A 22,908-nucleotide genomic window follows, 5' to 3' on the forward strand; every position below is an offset into this window, starting at 1 on the left:
TTTTGGGTGGGAATGAGTGGTCTTTGTCGTCGTGCGTTTCTGAGGCGTACGTCGAGTCGTGAGTGATAACGAATGGAAGGCTGCGCGAAGCAAGCTGAGCGAGAGTTTTCTGGAGTGCTGGCTGGGGAAAGAAGGAGTGAGAGCGTGTGCAGCCGAGGCAGGGAGAAAGACGTCGTGGTTGATATTGCGGCCAAGTGGGATTGGAAAGCAGGGACCACGCGTGTGTGAGTGTGGGTAGGACGGGGCAGGTCCGCCTCCTATTTCTACACTGTTACCGGCTACAGCACGGAGGTGAGCCGGGCCATCGCAGGAGGAAGCGTGCAATTTCACCCGAGCGGGTTGACGTTGTCAGGCAAGTGGGACTCGAGATGCTCTGGCCAATACCAGCCCTGCATCAGGGAATCCACTACCTTATTGGGAGGAGGGTAACGTGGTACCAGCGATGGGTCCTGGGGTCTCCATGCGGCACAGGTCCATTGTTTTCAGGAACAAAACACCATCATTGGCCCGCGATATACAGATCTGCAAGCCCTGAGGGTGCAGATGACAAGGATCCGCCGCCAGGAGGTATGGCGAAAAGTCAGACCAAAAACACGCCGACATTGACTCGAGCAATGCGTCAATAAATGTCCAATGAGGACCGTCCTGCCTGTCTGCTTCTGATGCCCACGAGAGTTCGTCACCATGCGCGCTTGGGAGCCCAAAGCGTGTCTGATGTCTGCGGGCGACAACCCTTCACCGTGGCACCTTCAGTCCGGAGACAACCGTCAAGCCTTCTGAATGAGGTGACAAGACGCACCTCCACGCACCCCCACTGGCCGTGGCGATAGGCCGGGCCAAGTCAAGCCAGCCTCGGGACTAATGATAGTGGCGGGACAGAAGCACGCATGGAACCATTCTTCAGCACCAGAAAGCCAGGCAAGCCGCATGCCTTTTCGTATTAGTTCCCAGCAGAAGGTCGCACAAGACGTGTCTATCGTCCAAGGCAATGTTGCACGCATAGTTTCGTCCCACGCCAACCGATAGGGAAGACGCCATTTGAAGGAGATGAGCAGGCCCAAAGGCTCCGATAAAGCTTGACAGAGGCGTTTAAGCTTCTGTCCGAGCTTGACCATAATTCTCAGGTCGCAGAGGTCAGGCGGTGGTGTCTGCGCAAGAGGAACCCCATTCCAATTTCCCTGGACCTTGGCCCCCACCGACTCCTATTCCTACAAGTCCAGATCTGAGTCCAGGAGGCGTTTTATATGTGAATATAGTACCATTGAAGACGACGCCGGATTCTTTGCCCAAAATGGGCCGTCTCAAACAGCGGTCAGGTCCACCACTTTCCGTCCCTCCCCAGGCAATCGAGGCCCCCGGCTAAACACCGCTGCTGTATTACAAAATTCGGCGAGGCACATCGACCCTTCATCCACGTCAACTCGGCTATTCGACCCCCGGTCACACGCGTGACAAGCCGGAAGAGATCAGCGATGCCGACGCGATCAGCTGTGAGCCCAGCTCGACATGCACAGAGCAGGGACTCTACCTTACTCTATAAATGGCGTGAGACCTCAGAAATGTGGACTTTCATGCCAGCAATGAGGCTCGGGCTCCCAGAAACGCGCGGTCGGTCTCACAGGTCGAGGTCGGGGGCGGCCTGTCTGCCAGCGGCCTGACGGGCCAGATCCAGGCTGGCGATCTTGGGCAGGAGGCGAGCTACGGATGTTGTGGGGGTGGAGACGCGTACTTGGTGCTTCACAGCCAAACCTGCAATTGATGTCGCTGTGGCCATGATGGTGGTAAAACCCCGGCCGGACGTGCTCGCTGTGACGATGCTCAGGCAGGAGGTACTCATCCACGTAGCCAAGGACTTCGGTCAGTATCCAGTGGCTGTCACTGCGGCTGTCGTGCTCTGTCTTATACAGCAGGCGCTCCAACAGCTCGGTCGCCTTGTCGATGTGCTGGCGTTGCAGGAGAATCTCCAGGATCTGATCGATGGTGCGCTGGGTCTCGGCCTCGTGATTAGGTCTGGGTGCTGGCGATGTGTCCCTTTCCCGTCCAGTCCTCAGAGTCTCAGGGCTCCCTTCAGGACGTTGCTTCAGGTTGTGACTCTCCAACAACTTGTCGATCACTCGCTCGATATCCGCAAGACTCGCGGTTCCAGTGTCGCTTGGCCTCGGATGGCCATAGGTGTTGTGCTTAAGAGCTTCCGCCTCGAAGGCCTTGAGCCTCTCAAATTCCTTTCGCTGTTCATTCTCGTTCAGGATCTCGCGGAATCGGACTTCCTGCAACTTTCCATCGTCCTAAAAGAAGAGAGTTAGTGGTCATTGACTAGTGATCGGTGAATGGACGCTCTCGAGAAAGGGAGTTGACTCATGGTGACTCTTGCTGCGCTCGCTGGAGCGAGTTGTCGTGTCATTCCATCGGCTCACCTGCTTGATGTCCTTGGGTCTCTTGCTCTCGAGTGCCTGAAGTCTGGCATGCTCTCGGTCGTGATCACGTTGATCAAGAATCTTGACCAGATCAACCTCCCCGAGGCAGTCTTTGCCATGCTTGGATACTGCGCCTTCCTGGAGAGTTTTCAGTCTCTCCAACTCTCGCCGCATGTCGCGCTCATCGAGGATCTTCATAAGATCTGCTTCGTCGAGCCCCTTCTTTTGGGCCTGCTTCTGCTTCCGTTCCTCGTTCTCCTTTTCCTGCTTGGCTACCAGCCCCTTCAAGCGCTCAAGCTCTCTCTGTGCCGCCTCTTCTTTCATCTGCCTCTGTTCGTCCACCTTCGCATCCCGTCTCTTCTTCGCCTCTTCTCCCAACTCTCTCGCAGTTTTGGCAGTCTCATCTGTTCCCTTCAAGGTCTCTCCCATCTTGTCTAGGCGCTCCTGGATTTCCTTGACATCCTTGTTGACAACTTCGGTTGCAGATCTCGCCTGGTCAAATTGCGCATGGATGTGTTCATCCAATTGGCGCAAATCAAGATGGTGGCTATACTGTTCCCAGGTGCTCAGTTCGCCTGGGTATCTGTCCTTGAGGTATTCGACAAGATACTCAGCTTGCAACACAGTGGACGGCGATGTGAAGGCGCAGGGCTTGGGCTGAGGCATCCGGCTGTATGTTGGTACGGTAGGGACCTGGGCAGGTTTGGTCTGTGGGCTGCCCTTTGACTTCGCGTTCTTAGCTCCCTTGGAGCCCTTACTTGGAGGAACGAGGAGGCACATATTGAGTTCAAAAGCTGATCTAGATATTCGAGAAGTTCGCAGAACGATGTGAGCAAGATATGAATACATTCAATGCTTTTCGACCCGTTCTTATATGCCTTCACAACTCGACGGCACTCCATGCGATGACCGGGTACATTTCAACCACAGACTCAAAGTGCCACACGTGTGGCAGCATTGCCTTCATCGCGCCGGAACATGTGAGAACAATATTGTCTTGTTGGAGTAGAGGTCGTTACAGGCCTCAAGCAAGACATGGGAAGAATCCACTCCCGTATTCAAGAACTCTTGAGCGAATTTGCAGGATCTGCTGCTGCTAGGCTTTGTGTTGCGTGGGCCTCTCGAGACAAACCCAGACGTTGTTCGTTTCCCGGATCCAGGTGCAAGGCCAGATTACGATGTTGGCTTTCATGCAGATGAGTTCGAAATGTCTCATGGACGGCTGCACATCGGTCATGCCGGGTCCGAAGGACGTCGTCATTTGATGACCTTCTCGCATGCTGATGAGTACATCGCTGATTATTGCGTACCTGGATAACCATCTGAGTGCTTCGTTAGGTAGGAGGCTCAAGTGTGTCGCAGTGAAGCATTAGACTAGCAAGTAGTTAGATGACCCCAAGCGTACCGAGGTTTGACAATTTGGACCCCTGAGTACGTCATACTGTATCGATAAGACAATCAGAGGACAGCATCGACAAGCCTCATGGCAGGAGGAATATATGCCATTCCAACAATAAAATAGCTTGCAGACACAGGGAAAGCATGGGAAAGGCCGAGAGAGCTGCGAATTTGTAGATTGCACCTGTCTATCAGGCAGAGACCAAAGCCACTGGCCGGGCCCCTTGGTGAAACGTAGGATCCACACACTCAGGCTGAGGCTGGCCATCTCTGATCTCTCTGAGCCCATAGCTCTCTGAAGTGGCCCCTCCGTGCCATCTCACCCTTGTTCATCTGCTTCACTCTCCCTGCCCCCCATTCCAACATTGACCACTCTGGGAACATCCAACGAAGAGCCACGTTTCTAGCGACAAAGCCGATACCAGCAACACCTCAGCACCACCCATCCGCCTCCAATACACCCCGCAGACAGCGTCAGACCACCCAACATGGCATCCGAGGAAGCAGCAGCAAGCAGCAGCTCGGCTGTCCCAGACTCAACACCAGCTCCAGCCCCGGCACAGGAATCAGCACAGGGATCAACATCTACTGAGACGCCGGCGGAAGCCTCGGCCGATGCCCCAGCTCCGGCTCCGGCTCCAGTCAAAAAGGTGGTCAAGAAAACAAAGAACTACAGCACCGACCCAGCCCTGTACATCTACACCTCCTTGACCGCCGGCAACAGGCATATCATCACAGCCACCTCGCGCCTCGAGACCATTCTGCGCGCCAACCGCGTGCCCTTCAAGGCCATCGACGTCGCTACTGATGAGAAGGCGCGCATGCTCTGGGGCCGCCGCGCAGGCAAGGCCGCCGAAGGCCGGCCGCGGAGGCTGCCCGGGCTCGTACAGACAGGCATCGTGCTCGGCGTAAGTCTGCCCGTCCTCTTTGGGGCCCCCCCGCCCCCTTCTCCGACTGAACTACTTTGGGCGGGTTGCCCCGTGCTAACGCTCTTGTTTCTGCGACGTAGGACATCGTCGAGATCGAGGAGTGGAACGAGTACGGCGAGCTGAAGCAGCACGTCAAGATCTACTACGACGAGTTCACGCAGCCCAAGAAGGGCGCCGTCGCCCCCGTGCCCAAGTACAAGCAGCCCGAAGACAAGACGCCCTACCCGCCCGCCATGCTGAACCCGCCGCCGCCGCCCGAGCGGGTCAAGAGCCCCGCGGAGCAGAACGCCAACAAGATCGCCCAGGCCCTCAAGAACTCGTCGAACAACACAGTGAAGGCCGCCACACGGAGCGTCGCGGAGGATGCGGCGCAAAAGGCCCAAGAGATCGCGCAGAAGGCCAAGAAGGCCAAGCTGGAGGCCCTGAGGGAGAAGGTCCACGGCAAGAAGGCCGAGGCGGGCGGGGAGGCGGCGGAGGCGGCGGAGGCGTCAGGTTCGGCAGAGCCGCCGACGAAGGAGATGTCACAGCTGTCCGTTGCGGCATCCACGTCGTCCGCCGCCACCGGCGCAGGCCTGCAGTCGCCCACGAGCGGCGCGTGGAAGAGCAGCGAGGACGCGAGCCTAGGCGCGGCGTTGCAATCGGTCCAGAGCCCTACGACGGCCACGTGGAAGGCGCCGGCTTCGTCAGGCGAGGAGACGTTCGCGGGCGCCAGGGTGGCCAGTGTGAGCAAGGAAGAGATTGAGGCGATAGAAATCCGGGAGACCCTCAAGGAGGAGCCTGGGGAGGACGACGAGGAGGCTGCTGTGGCAGACGAGGGAGCGGACGCCAAGAAGGAGGAGGCGGGCAAGGCATGATCATTGCAGGTCAATCAGAATGCACAAAATTACAGCACAATCTTGATTCAGCTGTGTTCAACTGGCGTTGATAATCAGTAGCAAGGAGTAGGGGACTGGGCAAGCATGCGCTTTTGAACCGGGGAAACTAGGTGTACCTATGTATTGACTGAGAGAGTGGTGGATAATGAGGTGGTCAGAGTAATCATCTACCCTTCCCAGATTGCTTTTAATTGCCGGCTGGACAGGGCAGCAATAGCTAAATTATATGGGCTCTCTCTCGATCACTCACTCCCACTCTGCTTGCTCTGGCTCACAGAGTCTACGATGGGGCTAGAGAACACAGAGATGTTTTGCGTCAATAGAAACTTACATCAATCGAGAGGAAAATCCACAGGTGCTATTATTTCGAACAGAAACCAAGGATTCAGCTGAGATGGTGGTCTATGGTTGTAGACACATTCTACTTCCACGCAAATGCACATGATCAAACAAAGTGGGGCCATGGGGGATTCATGCACGGAGGTTTAAGTTCTCTGAGCTATATAAACATTGTCATCATATCCATATTTACTTTTCCAGTAACCTCGTCACCAAGTCCGGACCGAAAAACACTCAGTCATACAATCCCTCGTCATCACTGGCCGTCCCGTCTTGGAACCCAGCAACCGCCTTTCCCTTCCCCTTGTTCTTGCTGACGCCATTCGCCCCGCCTCCTTCATCCTCTTCGGCTTCGACCCCATAGTCATCCTCGTACTCGGCATCTTCGCCGTCACTGCCTGTGGCGACGGCTTTACCCTTCCCCTTTCCAGTAGCCATCGACTTGGCCTTCCCTCTTGCACTGCGCGGCGAGGACGCCGACACCGTCCTTTGCCCGAGGGCGAGCGGCGCAGGCTTTGGCTTTTCTGCAGTCGTGTTCGCCCCACCATTGGACTCCCGGCCGCCCTCGAAAGTGGCTCTGACCCGCTCGTAGTGTGCCAGCTCGCCCGCGCTCACGCTGGGGATCAGCTCCCTGTGTGCGTCCATGAAGTCCTCCTCGGTCACCATCACGGCGACATCCTGCGGCGTGGCGTGGTGGTCGAAGAAGTTGGCCGTCGAGATGGTTTGCTTCCTGCCCTCAGCCGCCGCCTCGGCGTTGAGGGCTGTGATCTTGGCGTCCACCTTGCCGGCCTGTCTCGTCACAGCCTTGAGCATGGCGTCGCTGCATAGCGCGTAGAAGTCTGCGCCTGTGTAGGTAAACGGGAGCTTCTCGGCGACAGCGCGCAGGGTGACTGTTGGATGGAGCGTAAATCTGTTGATCGCTAGTCAGTTTCTGTGTTCAGGTGAGGGAAACTTTGGTTCCACTTACTTTCGCGTCAGTGCCTCCAAGATCCTCAGCTGCTTGTCGTGGGTGTCCGACACCCCTAAGTACAGCATCTTGTCGAATCGACCAGGTCTCAGCAGTGCCGAGTCCAATAGATCCGGCCGGTTGGTGGCACCGATGACAAACACGCCTCCAGCACTGTCCTCGCCGCTCGACATTCCATCCAATTCAGCCAGGAGCTGGCTCACAATGCGGTCCATGACACCACCACTGTCTCCTTGGTTACCTCTTTTCGGCGCCACGGAGTCCAGCTCATCGAAGAACACTACACACGGCCGGGCATCCCTTGCCCTCTGGAAAACCCGTCGGACATTGGCTTCCGACTCACCGATGTACATATTCAGCAGCTCGGGACCCTTTACACTGAAGAAGTTGAGGCTGTATTCAGTTGCGATAGCCTTGGCAAGCAACGTCTTGCCCGTGCCTGGCGGTCCGTAGAATAGGATGCCACTGCGCTTCTTCATGCCTTTGGCGAACAGCTCGGGCCTCTCGAGAGGCAATTGAATGGTTTCCGAAACGGTATCTTTGACGTTTTCTAGACCGCCAACATCATCCCATGTCACGTTCGGGATCTTGGGTGCTCCAATGGCGTCTGCAAAATTCTTGCGCGCAGCCTCCACGGCGATGTCGAAATCAGCTGGTGTGAGACCGCGTGAGGATGGGCCGCCGGCGACTTGTATGTCGCGGACGGTCAGCTTGGTGTTTGTATCCGTCGCTTGGGAGGTGAGCTTCTCGAGGCGTGACCTCTGGGCAATCAAGGCTCGGTCGACAACATCGACTAGATCACCCGCGACTAAAGCAGCGGTCTTGAGTGCGACGCTGCCCAAGTCGACATCGGGGCCAAGAGAAATGCCTCGATCATCTATGACGCTTCTCAATATTACTTCTCGCTCGCCTTCGTCTGGCGCTCTCATTTCGAGCTCGTGGGTAAACAGTCCTCTGACGCCATCGGGTACCTTGTCCACTTCGGTCGTTGTAGCGATGACTACCCTGGCATCGGCCAAGATCTCTTTCATTGACGACACCATCCTGTCAGCGGTAAGAGCCTCTATGTGTCTGATCAGTAGACAGCAAGATTCAGGGCCGCAGCTCATGGCCCGCTCGGCTCGGCTCTTCAAGAAGCCTTCAGTTTTCACATCGCTGCCTCCTGAGCCTGCGTCGTTTACGATATCATACGCATCTAACACAAAAGTGTGAAGACCAATGTCGAGACATGCATCGCCTGCAACACTGGCCTTCCCAATGTTCCTCTGCGTGGAGACCAGCAAAATCGCCAATGGTGGCATCTTTAGTTGTATCGCCCTCTGGCTAGTCGCTGCGGATAGAAGTTCACGCAAACGTTTTCGTATGGGTGAGACCTGTGGGCGCTCTGGTTCCATAATTGCCAGGGGCATATGCTGCAAAGCCCGATCTGGCGGCTTTCTCAGGCCGAGGTAATACCTCCAAGTACTGTCCTTAACACCCGGTATGCGGCTGGTCACTGAACCTGTTTGCCGCAAAAGTGTCATGGATACATCAATACATGCGACGGAGCCCCATGTATCCTCTTCAGGCTCTTCCTCGTGGCCTTCCCGTTTCGAAGAGACGATATGGGTGACCTTGAACCAGACCACCTCGTCAAATTTGAGACTCTGTCTTCGATTTGTTGAATTTGATGCCGCCAAAGACAAGATGTCATCAACAGCGATATTATCCGTGCCGGAGTCCTGGAGTGTCCTTCCGAGCTGCGTATCGATAGGAAATGCGATCAAGTCGCCACTCTTGACTATCCTTGTCTTCTTCTCGAAATAGCACTTGACGCCAGCCATGACAGCTACTTGCACATCTCTCTCCACCGACTTGGGGGTTCGAACATGCCGCAAAGTGACCTCGCGTGCGTATGGTGGCTGGGATGAGCCAGTCAACTTGGACAAAGGGTTTTTCGCTAAGACTGGTGACCCCCTCTTCAAAGGTGCTATGCGCAGATAGGGTGGAGCGTCAAGATTCGCCAGCAAGACTGGTGAAACATATACCGCAGGACTTGACGGTCTTTGCAATTGCGACTCAAAGAAGGAAGGTCGTCTTTCCTCATTTTTGGAGTGTGCAATTCTCGTCACAGGTCGCTGCGAGTACCCTTCTGGCAGTCCGAAAACTCTGACAGGTCGCCAGTCTGGCTCATCCTGACCTAGATCACCAAAGCTTCCGAGGCCAAACTGACCAAAGCCATTCGCAGGTGGCTCCTGGGCAGGTTCCAATCTCACCCAGTCGCCAGAGAAACAGCCGATTCTTGTCAAATTGCTGATGTCGACATATACACGTGCCTCCTCATCGTCCGCCGGGACAACTTTCGGATGCAGAAGCTCCGGGGGAATGGGTTTCATGAGACCCTGTGCTTTGAAAAGGCGCCCACGAGGTCGATCGAGTCTGGCAGTAGTGGCAGTGAAGGTCGAGAAGACTGAGCCAGGCGTGCTGACACCATTTGTCTTCCGTCCACGTCCCAGCGTCATTGGCGTGCCGGCAGCTATTGTCGACATACCGCTGGCAGCCGTTGCAGGCAAGGCCGGGGCCTGGAGGGATATTAAGTCGTCCATCGAATCGTCTGACAGATCATCGTGCTCGTCTAAAGAAAGCTCTGACTCTTCAGTCTCCGTAATAACATCAGATTCTTCGGTCTGAGTTTCGGCCCCCGTCCTGTAACGCTCCTCCGCAGCTGAGTAGAACTGGTCATTCGCAGTGTCGTCGTCATCCTCGGCGACGCCATTGAGCTTCTGCGAGGAAGACATGGCGGAAGGAGTACGGCTATCCTTGGAGTGAGTACGGCCCCTGGACACGACGATCTTGGTCGAAGGGGAAAGTATTCCTTGAGCGACGGGCTCGCAAAGCGTAACCTTGCCCGGGTTCGGGGGCACATGGGTGATGGCGTGGGGTGGCAGAGGCAGTGGGAACAGGTCTCCAGCATGGACAACTTTCAACGTGCCCAGGGCAATGCGTATAGCAGCCTTCAGGCGACCATCCGGAGACGATTCTGCTGCAGTACCCTTGCCTTTGAAATGGGCAGAGGTAGCATCAGGATGGTCTCGGAAGAAAGTTCCCTCTCCGTCTTCCAACCTCTTAGCAAGCTCACCCTCGAGGCTCACGAAGACAGTATCCAGTGACAGGGCCACCACATCCAGAACCAATATCTCAATTCCGCTTCGGCTGTGGCTGGACAGCTTGGATGGTGCAACTTGTTGGAGGGTGGTCGCAAAGCTCTGGAGGGCCAGGGAGGAGGGAGAGAACTGGAGGGTCGAATGTGCAAGGGCGGAAGACTGGGTCACAGGAACTATGGTCCAGTTCGTGGTCTCAGCAGAGGCATTGGGTGCCCATGGGGCCAGAGCAACGTGGAGCACGTCGGGGACAAGGGGGCCATCTTCGTCATGTCGGGGTTCTGTAGCAGTCGGAAGTCACATTAGCATCCTAGTATCGAAAAACGAGGGAAGTCATGAAGATCTACCGTAGTTCAAGTGGGGGAAGAGGTCGGCAAACAGGTCTTCGGACAATATCCCAACGTCGCCCTTGACATGGTCGTCGAGAACGAGGCGTGCGGCAATGGCTGGTTTGTCGTGCCTCCGCCTCCTCTTGCGCTTCCGATGGGAATGGGACAGGTCGACTGGTGGCAGCGAAGCCATGGCAGCCAGGTATTATAAGATAGAGGAGGACGAAGGAGTAGAGGCCGAGGAAGTTGCAGCTGCAGTATGTCAAGAGACTTGAGTCGGGAAACGATGGACGGCGGCCCCGCGCGCACAGCTATGGAGCTTGCTTATTGGGAGCTCATGATCTTGATGCTCGACGATGAGGACAGGAGGTGGGCAGGGAGCAGGCTATCGCACGGCGCATTGGACTTTGTCTTTGATTCGGCAGACGGCTTAGAGGTCTTCAACACCAGATGAACGTGCTGCATGTAGAAAGGCATGCATCAAGTCGTCCCGGAATCAATTGTTCGGCGTAGAGGGACGTTGGGTGGACCCCTGCCGATTGTGCTGGAGAACCTCGGCAAGCGGGCTGCAGAATGCGCAGCCGGCCAACTCGAACCCAACCCTTGCCCACCCGACTCCAACGCGCGCCGACAGACGCAGCCGGCAAAATGTCTGTGTGTAGAGTTGCATCTGGAAACTCTATCTCAAGTCATACCCCATATCGAAATCTATGGAGACCAAACTCAACCACCTGGCATATGTAAGTGATCTATGATCTAGCTGTCGGCGCCATCCGTCCCGTCTGCAATATACTCGTCTCCTTTGTGCCGGATACTTTGCATCGTGCAGCAGCAACCCTCTTCGATTGTCCGTCCTGTCTGGCATCTGCAAATGGCAGCAGAACGTTGAAGTCCGCGTCGCAACGACAGCGAGTCCAAGCCCAGCATATCTTCTTTGCCGACATCTTGAAGGGGCGGTGGACATTCTGCTCTTTTCTGTCCTGTCTCGTGACACAACACACACCGCAGCCATGGTGGTTTGATCTTCACATGCTTGAGATGACTAGCGAGAGCGAGTCGAGCGGGCTGCAAAATTTCGACGCCCCCTGCATGATGACGCAGGGGCGAAATCTCTCACTATGGGCCAACCATTGCAGCACCGTACATTTCTCTCCATATTATTTCTATCACATAGCACAAGCCCGCGCTCTTCTCGAGCGCTGACCTCGCGCCATTTCAATGACTCTTGTTTCCTTTCAACAGTCCCTCGCTGATCCGCGATAGGCGCCCCCGGGAAATGAGTGGCCCTCGTCCCTCTAGTCCTCTGTAGTCAGGGGGTTTCGTTCTTCTTATTGCGCATCTAGACCATCGCCTTAGACGCCCGCTATCGGGTACACCAGTTCCGTTCCTGAACTAGAGAGAATAATAGTCTTTTGTATATCTCATGACGTCTTTCCCGTCTGCCAGCACTCTACACGCTTTCATTGTACTGCCTTCCCCGTTCTCGCGTCCCCGTGGCTGCTTTTCGTCCCCTCTCCTCTCTGTCTTGCTTGAAACCGATCGCAAGCTCGACCGACAGCGATGACAGGGAACGATGCGAGCGGCTCGAGCTCGACGCCGTTAGTCCATTCCGCCGTCGAATTCGCGAAGCAAGCACAGAAACTATCGCATAAGCACCCAGAGGAGGACGACTCAAAGGATGTCGCCGCCGAGGCCCTCTTCGTCACGCCTCGAGACCCCGTCGTTGCCACGACCGATGGACACCGGTTGCCAGGGGTCCCACTGGAAGAGGCGCACAAACTGAACATCCTGAAGGAGGAACTGGAGCATGATCAGCCCGCAATCACGCGGGGCAGTACAGACGAGACTCTTCAAACCCACGGCTCCCACGACCCCAGCGAGCCGCACAAAGTAGTCAAAGTCCCCTCCGTGCGCAATGGGAATTCGGTGCAAAAGTCGTCTGAGGGCTCCTTGCGTCGAGCCATGCCGCCCTCGCACACCAACCCGCTCTTTCCCCCGCTGCCGCTATACGGGCCCTCGTCGATACTACGAAATATCCATTGCGCGGCTTTCCGAGTTTCCTCCTTCTTCTTGAGCCTGTCGTTCCTGGGAGTTATCGTACTAGGTTCACTCTTTACCACCATCCCGCTCGTCGTCAAGAACACCTTGCTGAGACTCACGTTTCAGAATCCGGATAAAGCCCGGCCGTTTTACGAGGAGGAAATCCGTCAACGGGACGCCAGGAGAGAGGAGGAGCGAAAGTGGAAGCGTCGCGCCTCGAATCAAGAGCGACGTTTGACCGATAACGACACGCTCGATGACGAGGGTTATCTTCCCACGGAGGGTGGCCCTGACCCGATCAAGTGCGATGTGGGCTATTACGCGCGACGGGTCGGCCTTGATGTTGAGGAATTCGAGGTACAGACCGAGGACGGATTCATTATCGATCTGTGGCACGTCTATGACCCTCGCGAATATGAGGAGCTAGATGCCAAGGAGCGCCTACCGCGGGGTCCCGATCCCTTCACGGGGGAGAGGCGGCGAACCAGGGCATTGAAAAACGCTGACGCGCCGCGGAAATACCCAGTATTGCTCATCCACGGCCTGCTGCAGTCAGCCGGGGCGTACTGCGTGAACGACGACCAGTCGCTCGCCTTCTGGCTGTGCAAGTCCGGATACGACGTCTGGCTCGGCAACAACCGCTGCGGGTTTAAGCCGAAGCACGTGCTGCTGGACTACTCCGACCCGCGAATGTGGTGCTGGAATATCCGGCAGATGGGCGTCTTCGACTTGCCTGCGCTAACATCTCGTGTGCTATTCGAGACTGGTTTCTCAAAGATCGGTCTAATAGCCCACTCCCAGGGCACAACCGAGACCTTCGTCGCCTTGGCGAAGGAGCAGAGGCCGGAGCTCGGGGAGAAGCTTTCTGTGTTCTGCGCCCTGGCGCCAGCTGCCTACGCGGGCCCGTTGATTGGGAAGATGTATTTCAAATTTATGCGTGTCATCACTCCGGCCATGTTCCGGATGATGTTTGGTATTCATGCTTTTATACCATTTATGCTGACCATGCATGGGATGTTGCCTGGGAGGATATACGGGTGGCTGGGCTACAAGGTTTTCTCATTCCTGTTCGACTGGACGGACACCAGGTGGGACCGGGGCCTCAGGAACAGATTCTTTCAGTTTGCTCCTGTCTACGTCAGTGCAGAATCGATGAGATGGTGGTTAGGGCGCGAGTGTTTTGCGAAGCATGTAAGTCAATGGTCCCCTCGCTTGTGGTGGCCCTGCTTCCTCCACGCACCGTTTCCAGACTAATATCACTGCACAGAAATGCATTCTCGCCACAAAGGAAGAATGGCGCGCCGAAGAGCTTGAGGACGAGGACGAGTCTCAGAACCCAGTTGCCACCGTGCCCCCTGAGGTCCACACAAACGAACCACGTTCACCGACCCACCGAGCCCGCCACCACCACCGAAGGCCGAAAGGATCTTCTGCGTGGTACAACTCGCAGAGCCCACCGATGGCACTGTGGGTCTGCGGCCGCGACAACCTGGTGGACGGGAATAAGCTCCTGCGTCGCTTCGAGCGGGGCCGCGAGCCTCACGCGCGCCTAGTGCACAGCAAGGTGATCCCGGAGTACGAGCATCTAGACGTCATATGGGCGATGGATGCCGAGGAGGAAGTGTTTCAGGAGGTTAGAGAGACGCTCTGGCGGACATGCCCTGAGAACGAACGGGCGAGGTGCCGGGTGCCCAAGGGATGTGAAGATGTCGAGCAGTGGGTAGACGATCGGAAGACAGGGGAGGACACAGGGCTCAACGACGAGGCATCTGCCGGCATCGAGGGTGGGAGGGAAGTGGCTGGTGAGAGCGGGACTGGCAGCAGCAGCGAAGAGTTAACGACGGAGTAACGAGCTCACGAGGCATGCCGTATTTGGCGACGGGCACACATACAAGCCCTTTGGATATATTGCTGCCTGGGTATGTATGAGGCATTGGAATGTCAAGACTAGCCCGGCGTTCAGGTTGGCTTTTATTGTGGGCGCATAGCATTAGATTTGGCACCTTGCCAGCGAATTACACAGACAGATGTTAATACACTACTTGCTACGTATGCATAGCGAATCGCGACATTATTGCCACGAACGAATTCGCTAAAGGATCTTAAAGATGGGCTCGATTCTCAAGAGGACGCTGAAATGTCTCAGAAGGACGGACAACACCTACTTGGGTAAATGCAATATTGTGAAATATTCCACAGGATGTGGTATCCCACAGCCAATAAGTTGTTGGACAGCAAGTTATCAAATAGAAGGATATACCTCAGGAGGTGATCCTATTAGAAGTTATCAGACAAAACTACTATATACCAGTTTAACACATTAGGGAGCATCTATCAGGAGACTACCATATAAAATGTGATCCCATAGGAAGCTGTTCTAGTGCCAAGTACTCGTCAAGTTATACCTAATTTTAGGATTTTCGCTTTACACACAGATATATACACACAGGACAACACAGCGGCAGGCAAATTTCAACGCAGGAAATCTAACCCTCCACTGTCGAGAAAATATAATAAATAGTTTAATGGAATATGGAATTTTATCATCCTATTAAGTTCTATTTGTTCAGAGTAAATCTGCCGTAATTCTCTTTTTCTCATCTGTTTATTGAAATTAGTTTCTTATATGAAACCAGTCATTTCATACCAGTCAAAAGGTATGAATTTTAGTGAGATTTTCCCAAGTTTACCACCGCGATTGTCCTGTGTCCCTTAAATATCTCCAATGCGTGAAATGAGGCCTTCAGCTGCCGGAAAGACATGTCACAGTCCCCCTCCCCAACTTAAAACAAGCGTTCCGGTGCCAGGAGGTCGGAGCCCACTTCTGTCACTGGGTGAGAAGTGCTTGGGATTTTGAGATTGATCATTTAATCTAGACGCTTCAAGCATCCGCAAAGGTGGCCCTTCCCACTACTCCCACAGATGCAAGAAAGACTAAATGGAGCTCGGCAATGCTCCAGAACTTGCTCACCTGCGGTCTGGATGTCACGAGACGATCGATTCATATGTTGAGTGTTCATGATAGGTGGATAACTCCGCAAGAGTACCCGATTCCAAAGCTTCCAGAAGGATTGGAAACCATGAAGCTTGGCCAGTTAAGCGAGAGAGTAATGGACCCGAGATTTACCTTCCTTTGGCCTTTGCCCGTCGACGACCCGGCCGAGTATACCGATTAAGGTCAAGATTAACTCGGGACCTCGCCGCTGGCACTGGACACCCCCACCTCGGTACGTAATGGCCGGCCTACGGGCCCATTCAGATCCTCATCCGTTGTCTTATCAGATGGTCTGATAATCGCTGGTGGTGAGAGCCATGGCAGTGGTTGCCCAATCACGGTGGCGATATCGGCGCTGGTGGACTCGGCCTCACGGCTTTTCTCTTCCTACCTGGGTGAGCTTCTCGAGAAGATGTCTCGTAACACTGACATGCTTTATTTCGCTGCCTGTATCAATTCATGATGAAGGATTTGAATGCTAGTCTTATTGAAAAGAAGAATTTTTCCTCATGAGCCAAGCCTTGGAATCGCTGGAAGTGACGCGGCGCCTGCCAGGCGAGGTCAGTTCACTCGCGGTAGGAAAAGTACTGGGCGGGCCGAATGGCTTGGCTTGCAGACTCTCGCAGTGATGTGTGCAGGACCGAAGCAGATATATAGATCTTGTGACGCCTGGAGGGAACCCGGGAAGACTCAACGGAGAGTTCGTGTAACCTCCTTCTCCACTTCTGTTGCCGTCCTTCTCGAGGGCACGGTATTTGCTTGAACTACGTGTGTGAAATTGCGTGTGAGAGTTTCGACAAGCAACGTCCATGCTCGACGACAATATGAAGGCTCAAAAAGTGCCTGAGCACGTCGCTCAAACTCGGGCCGAGCCGGAACACGATGCCGAGAAGGTCGCCCCTGTGGACGATGACCACGATCCCTCCGAAGACAAGCCAGATTCCGACGATGAGGGCAAGCAGGCGGGTGTTAGGAAAATAGAAGCGACCGCATCCGTGTGGTCCAGAAAGATGCTCTGGGTCATCTTTGCCATGTAATTCATTCCACGGGAAACCCAACACAAAGAAGGGCTCAAGCTTATTCCTTCAACTCTAGGATCTACCTCGTCTCCTTCGTCGACATGCTGCTACAGTCCGTCCAGTCCGAGCTGGTGCCCTACGTGACGTCTGCCTTCAGAAGCCACGGCCTGCTCGCCACCACCAGCGTCGTCTCCACCATCGTGGGCGGAGTGTCCAAGCTCACCATTGCCAAGATCATTGACATCTGGGGCCGCGCTCAGGGTTTCGCCATCATGTTGCTATTGATCATCATCGGTATGATCATGAAGGCGACGTGCCAGAACGTGGAGACGTACGCTGCGGCGCAGACCATCTTCTGGGTCGGTCACATTGGCTTTATGTACACGCTCGACATCATAATCGCGGATATGACATCGCTCAAAAACCGGATGATCATGGTTGGCATCAACACAACCCCGACCATCGCCACGACCTTCGCGGGCCCCAAGATCGCCGAGCTGTTTTACAACAATGTCAACTTCCGATGGGCGTTTGGATCCTTCGCCATCATCCTGGCCGGCTTTTCGATCCCGATGTTTGTCATATTCGTCCTCGAGGAGAGAAAGGCGAAGAAAATGGGCATCCTGGTCAAGAAGGACAGCGGGAGGACATTCTGGCAGTCCTTCCAGTTCTACTTTTGGGAATTTGATGGTTCGTCTCAGCACTTTTCTACAATTGAATCCATTGCATTCTTGGATCCGAAGACTGACTCTATGATAACATAGTTGTGGGCATGCTTTTAACCATGGCTGGCTTTGCCTTGATCCTCCTGCCCTTCAGTCTTGCAAAATCATTCCCCAAAGGCTGGGCTGATGCCGGCCCTATCTGCATGATAATCTTCGGAGTAGTGTCCCTGGTTCTGTTCGCTGTCTGGGAGAAGTATTTTGCACGGGTGTCGTATTTGCCCTTCGTGTTCCTCAAGGACAGGACCATCTTAGGTGCCTCAATGACCTATGGAGTAATGTTCATCTCGATATAGTAAGTACTTCCCTTCCACCATGTGTTTTATCACAGCAGGGCTCTGCCCGGTTCCAGGTACTGATGATGGAAACCAGCTGCTGGGATACATACTACTCTTCCTACCTGCAAGTTGTCCACGGCCTCAGCATCGCAAATTCAGGCTATATTCTGAACTCCTACTCGCTCATGTCATCGTTCCTCTCGCCTTTCGTGGGTGTGGCCATCGCCAAATTCGGACGGTTCAAGCACATCGCAGTGTTTTCCGGTCTCCCATTGATCGCCCTAGGGACTGGACTTCTCACGCACTTCCGAGTGCCCGGAGCGTACGTCGGCTACCTGGCCATGTGCCAGATCTTCAATGGTGCCGCTGGCGGCATCCTCGCCATGACCTCCCACATCGCCGTCTTCTCCGCCGTGTCGCACCAGGAGATCGCCGTCGTGTACGCCATATACGGGATGTTCGGCTCGATCGGTGCCGCCATCGGCTTCGCCATCGCGGGCGCAATCTGGACCAATGTCCTGCCGCAGAAGCTCGAGCAGTTCCTGCCCGACGACAGCAAGAATCTGTCGTCGGCCATCTACGGTAGCCTGCCGACGCAGCTCAGCTACCCGATGGGTAGCCCTATCAGAGATGCTATTATCGAAGCGTACAGTGACGTCCAGAGGAAGATGGTCATTGCTGGTGGTTGCTTCATCCCGCTGCTGGCGGTCGTCGTCTTCATCTGGCGCGACATCAATGTTAAGAAGATCGAGCAGGAGAGGGGACGCCAGACTAAGGGCAACGTATGGTAAAGCAAATCGATTGCTTTTCGGCTGCCATAGTTCTCTCAACCAAGCACTGAATTTGGTGTCTGCGCTGAACAGAGTGGGCGGGATGGCAGGCCCTCTAGCAGCACTTGTTTAGTGGCCTAATCCCTTGGACATGCTCGCGCTCGCGGACCTCCAAAAAATCAGAAAATCAGGAAGTAATTGTAATTGTGATTTAACTGACAACAAAAAACGGGAGTCAAAGTGAGGACCGCCCCGTCCAGCTCAAATTCAATGATCGGATTCAGACTCGGTTGAGTTGAGCTTTTTTCTTAGCTGATGTACCGAAGTGTTACAGGGCGCCCGAAAGGCTCTGGAAGATACAAGTAGGTCTTAGATGTCTTCTAGTCCAACACTTATGGCCTGACAGAGCCACGAGAGGGCCAGAGCCCATTTCACGAGTGGCATGAGTCGACAGCGACTCGAGCCGTGATTGAAGAAAATCTTTTGCTGGTCTCCATTCAACTGGCTGTTATCGTGAAATGGAAACATAGAGCAAGTCTCTCAAAAATGCTTCTCGTCCAGTGTCCCATCCAATCCTACTTCACCAACATCACTGACTATTAGAGATAAGCAGCTGAGAAAAGCCTAGAGTGCTTAGCCACAGAGCTTTTATAGTTCAATCAATTGATGTCTCCCAACATTTCTAGATAAAAGCTTTGTTTACTACTCCTAACTAACTAGACTATCTGTATTTCATATGGAGAATCCTAGAAGAAGACGAATTGATTATGGATTATTCACATTTCGAATAGTCTCGCAAGCGCTTACAGATGCTCGGATCCGTTGGTTGCCAGTTGATGCTGCAGTTTGGGTCGTGGGTAGGGGTTCCACTGAGGGGCACAATCATGCCCACCGGCCACGACAGTCACAACAGGGGCTCTCTTGGTTTGCTTATTTATCCCGGCTATCCTACCTGGGATTTTTGAAAGGACCAAGGTCGAGAAACAACTCCAGCTGCCTTGCTTCTCTGTGATTCCGACTTTGAGGGAAGAGGATCAGCGTCAAAGAGGAGGCAGGCGGATGTTTCGAAACATCGGAGGCTCTCTTGTTTCACCAACATGTGCGTCCAGCAGATCAGTTGACCAACGGCGGTCTGGTGCACGGATGCTGGGGTCGCTTATACAGTGGTACATGCGGGACTTACAAGCATACCCCTAGCCCTGGTCCAGCCAATGCGGTTGACGTGCCTGGCGTGCGGAGGGAGAAGCAACCAGCCCCATCCAATCAGCCGCCCAGAGGGGCCGAGCCGCCAACCTTTTCCAAACGCGACCTGACCTCCCTGTCTCTTTCAACCTCACCTCCACCTCACCAGGTTTGCCCTCTCACTCACGCACTTGCTCACTCACCCTCTCACCCACTCACCCCACTGGACCTGTGTCCCACTTCAGCCTGTTTAATGGAGCAGTCCATTCTCCTGTGATCGGATGTCTGCCCAACACTGCAGGCCTTTCTGGCCAACCATCAACTTGGCACAACTGGCCTCTGAAGGGATTTTGACTCGGTCAGTCCCAACATGGCCGGCCTCACGGTTCTGCGGTGCCTAGTAGCCTAGGCAGAGCTTCTTTGCACATCGCAACATCCGTTTCTTTCCCACCTGGGCCGGGCTGTTACCTCCGGACATTGTAAGTTTCGCTCGTGGTGGTGGTGTTCAGATGTTCATACAGTCAAAACTCCGGCCGAGCCAGATAGACGACCCCGTATGCGCTAGTTGGTCTCGGTCACACACGCTTGTTAGGCAGGTCTCACGTATCGCCAGCCCCTGTCGCTGTTTTACTGTCGATCATCCCAAAGGGAATAGAGTCAGTGCTTGGCTTTGAACCCTGTCTCAAATGTTTCTCATGCAACTCGTCCGGTCCATTCGGCACCCCAGCCGCTCCCACAAACGCAGCCCATTACACGTATACAGTATACCGCTCACAGGGACCCCATGTTCGGGCACGATTTGACCAGGCACGTAGCACCCCTTCCATTGGGAAAACCTCCTGTGGGATAATTTCCTGTCCGTTATGGGATAATCTGTGAGGAACTTTCTTGCGGGGACCAGCTCTCTTCGTCTCTACTTACAGACCGACGTGTGGGATCCCTGCAAGCTGTACACAAAATCACCTCCCTCCCTCTGTTTGGACATTCCGAGTGGCTGGCTCACCTTCCGTCAAGCAGCTCACCGCACACACATGTCTCATCAGGGCACTGCGTAGGACCCCACTGTGAATCATCCCTTCTCCTCTCATTCTCCATCCTGATCTAGAGACGCCCACATGTGGACAAGTGGGAAGGGGGAGACAGAGTGACAAGTGACAGGGCGACAAGGTGACAAGGGATGGCGCGCTGATCTGCCGGGGAGCCGCACCACCAGATGCAGGGGTGGGGGGAAGACAAGTGGGTAACATCGCTTGACGCCCGTCTCTGCCTTGTCCGTTGGTCCCTTCGTGCCTGTTACTCGCCAATCTAGGCGACAGCGCAATCTGGCTGAGACTGGAAACTTGTGGATGGCATCTGGGCCATGTAAGCTCCATGCAAGCCAGCCGTATCCACTTTTCCTCTGCGCGACTTTACTTGTGCAGGCTATTTAACACCACATTCCCGTCTGAGGCACATGGGCGTTTCTCGCAAGGTCGAGACTCTCACCCAGGCATCACTGATCGTCTTGGACCGCGTGGCTGGTTCCATCTGATCTCTCAACTTTTCCCTCCCTTTTCTCCGCCGTCACTCCTTCAACACGGCTCTGACCTTGATTGGTCGAGGTTCCCTTCTTTACTGTGCTTGACCCCGGTTTCCATTGTTGAAGGTAGAGAGCTATTCGTTGCAGGCCCAACAATAGCCTTATTCTTCAAATTCTACAGTCATTTCATACTTAAGATCCAACTTGGTCACATAAGAGTCCTCGAGACTGATTTGTCCCCCTTCGGACCTCGTCACCCAAACTCTAGCCCTGGTCTGATTCACCCTGTTACTTGATTCAGAATTGCTTCTGCGTCAGGGTCTCTTTTTCGACAGGCAAGCAGTCATACAAAGAGCCAGCCTCAAATTCGAGAGTTTTTCACCTCAAGTCTCGATTTCTTCGGTCTCGGGCGATCATTTCGAACCTTCTCATTTTCGACATTGTACATATCTTTCGACAAGATGCCTTCTTTCGCGAAGATCAGTTTCACTCTGCTTGCTGCCATCCAGCTGGTGGCAGGAGCGACTTACACCCTGACTGACAATTACGACCAAGCCAACTTTTTCGACAATTTCGACTTCTTCTCTGAGGCTGACCCAACCAATGGCTTCGTCCAGTACCAAAACAGAATCAATGCTGCCTCCCAGGGACTGGCGGGCTTCCACAAAGACATGATCTACGTGGGCAGCGACCACAAGACCGTGGACCCTGCGAATGGACGTGCCAGTACGCGCATTAACAGCAAGAAGACCTACACCCAAATGCTCCTCGTGGCAGATGTTGTGCACATGCCAGTCGTAAGTACCTCCCAAAAACCATTAATTCTGGTACCAACAGATACTGACCCGCACGTAGGGATGCGGCACCTGGCCTGCTCTGTGGACCTATAATGCGGACTGGCCGAACAAGGGCGAGATCGACATCATTGAAGGCGTCAACAGCCAGCAGTCCAACCAAGTGACTCTCCACACAGCCGCTGGTTGCACCATGACCAAGGGGAACACTGTTGATGGCACGGAACTGAGCGAGACTGGAGACTGCAACGCCGGCAGTGGTGGGACTGGCTGCCCCCAAACGACCAACAGCACCAGCAACTTTGGCAAAGGCTTGAATGCTCAAGGCGGTGGCGTTTATGCCATGCTCTGGGATAACGAGGCCATCTCGGTGTGGTTCTTCCCCAGGAACAGCACGATGCAGAACAGGATCACGTCCTCGAACTCGACTATTGACCCTACCACGTTCGGAACTCCCCTGGCCAGCTTCGTGGGAGGAAGCACTTGCAACATCGAAAACACCTTCAAAGAGCACTGGATTACCATCAATACTGATTTCGTGAGTTTCTTTCCATCCCTACTTACGAAATTCCCTGGCCACTTAGCTAACACTAGACTTGCAGTGTGGTCAATGGGCTGGCCTCAAATGGTCCGAGGATGCCGAGTGCGCTGCGAAGGCAGCCACCTGCGAGGAATACGCGGCTCAAGACCCCAACGCGTTCGTAGACGCATACTGTAAGTTCTCTCATCATCTCCCAGGGCCTAATCCAGCAGCTGACCATCAACAGGGCTCTTCAACTCGATCAAAGTCTACTCAAAGTCCGGCAGCACAGGAACCCCCACCCCAACAACAACAGGCTTCGGAGGTGCTCCCACGGCTTATGCGAAGAGAGGCATGCGCTTCATGCCACGCGAGTACCACGCCTAAGGAAAGTGGTCGAAGGCCGTAGGTGCTCACCTGCCGTCGTTTACCTGGCGTGAATGGACATAAGGATGAGGGGGATGTCGGGGGTTACTTCTTTTCTTCTTCTGATTCTACAACATTGGGCAAGATGCCATTTTGATACCACTTGTTTGCATGGATGGGCATTTCTTTAGATATGGCTCTTTTTTCATCTTGAGCTTTCGTCTTCTGACTAGGGAAGGTTGTGAGCCTCAGGATGACGGTACATAGTGCGATGCATTACATGAAATATACCAATCCCCAGGGATTCCTGAC

At 54.4% G+C, this 22,908-nt stretch overlaps 6 protein-coding genes across 6 annotated transcripts; 4 read left to right on the forward strand and 2 right to left on the reverse strand.

The window, feature by feature from the left end:
• Window positions 1-1,615: 1,615 nt before the first annotated feature.
• On the reverse strand, window positions 1,616-3,194 carry J7T55_008631 (uncharacterized protein; the record flags this gene model as incomplete). The annotated part of the gene is made up of 3 exons (XM_053138968.1): window positions 1,616-1,673; window positions 1,750-2,285; window positions 2,415-3,194. The coding sequence occupies 3 exons, from the start codon at window positions 3,192-3,194 to the stop codon at window positions 1,616-1,618; spliced, it is 1,374 nt and encodes a 457-aa protein (XP_052997906.1).
• Window positions 3,195-4,300: 1,106 nt separating this feature from the next.
• J7T55_008632 (uncharacterized protein) lies at window positions 4,301-5,595 on the forward strand (the record flags this gene model as incomplete). Its single annotated transcript, XM_053138969.1, has 2 exons — window positions 4,301-4,720; window positions 4,822-5,595. 2 exons carry the CDS (start codon window positions 4,301-4,303, stop codon window positions 5,593-5,595), a joined length of 1,194 nt encoding a protein of 397 aa, XP_052997907.1.
• Window positions 5,596-6,189: 594 nt separating this feature from the next.
• Window positions 6,190-10,584, reverse strand: J7T55_008633 (uncharacterized protein; the record flags this gene model as incomplete). Its single annotated transcript, XM_053138970.1, has 3 exons — window positions 6,190-6,865; window positions 6,923-10,343; window positions 10,410-10,584. The coding sequence occupies 3 exons, from the start codon at window positions 10,582-10,584 to the stop codon at window positions 6,190-6,192; spliced, it is 4,272 nt and encodes a 1,423-aa protein (XP_052997908.1).
• Window positions 10,585-11,951: 1,367 nt separating this feature from the next.
• J7T55_008634 (sterol esterase 2) lies at window positions 11,952-14,280 on the forward strand (the record flags this gene model as incomplete). Its single annotated transcript, XM_053138973.1, has 2 exons — window positions 11,952-13,622; window positions 13,699-14,280. The coding sequence occupies 2 exons, from the start codon at window positions 11,952-11,954 to the stop codon at window positions 14,278-14,280; spliced, it is 2,253 nt and encodes a 750-aa protein (XP_052997909.1).
• Window positions 14,281-16,235: 1,955 nt separating this feature from the next.
• Window positions 16,236-18,236, forward strand: J7T55_008635 (MFS siderochrome iron transporter 1; the record flags this gene model as incomplete). The annotated part of the gene is made up of 4 exons (XM_053138974.1): window positions 16,236-16,459; window positions 16,522-17,135; window positions 17,210-17,462; window positions 17,540-18,236. 4 exons carry the CDS (start codon window positions 16,236-16,238, stop codon window positions 18,234-18,236), a joined length of 1,788 nt encoding a protein of 595 aa, XP_052997910.1.
• Window positions 18,237-21,377: 3,141 nt separating this feature from the next.
• J7T55_008636 (glycoside hydrolase family 16 protein) lies at window positions 21,378-22,617 on the forward strand (the record flags this gene model as incomplete). The annotated part of the gene is made up of 4 exons (XM_053138975.1): window positions 21,378-21,713; window positions 21,772-22,248; window positions 22,313-22,424; window positions 22,478-22,617. The coding sequence occupies 4 exons, from the start codon at window positions 21,378-21,380 to the stop codon at window positions 22,615-22,617; spliced, it is 1,065 nt and encodes a 354-aa protein (XP_052997911.1).
• Window positions 22,618-22,908: the final 291 nt, after the last annotated feature.

This window comes from Diaporthe amygdali (assembly GCF_026229845.1).
Source record: "Diaporthe amygdali strain CAA958 chromosome Unknown NODE_4_length_2575358_cov_65_588622, whole genome shotgun sequence".
Lineage (NCBI taxonomy): Eukaryota > Fungi > Ascomycota > Sordariomycetes > Diaporthales > Diaporthaceae > Diaporthe > Diaporthe amygdali.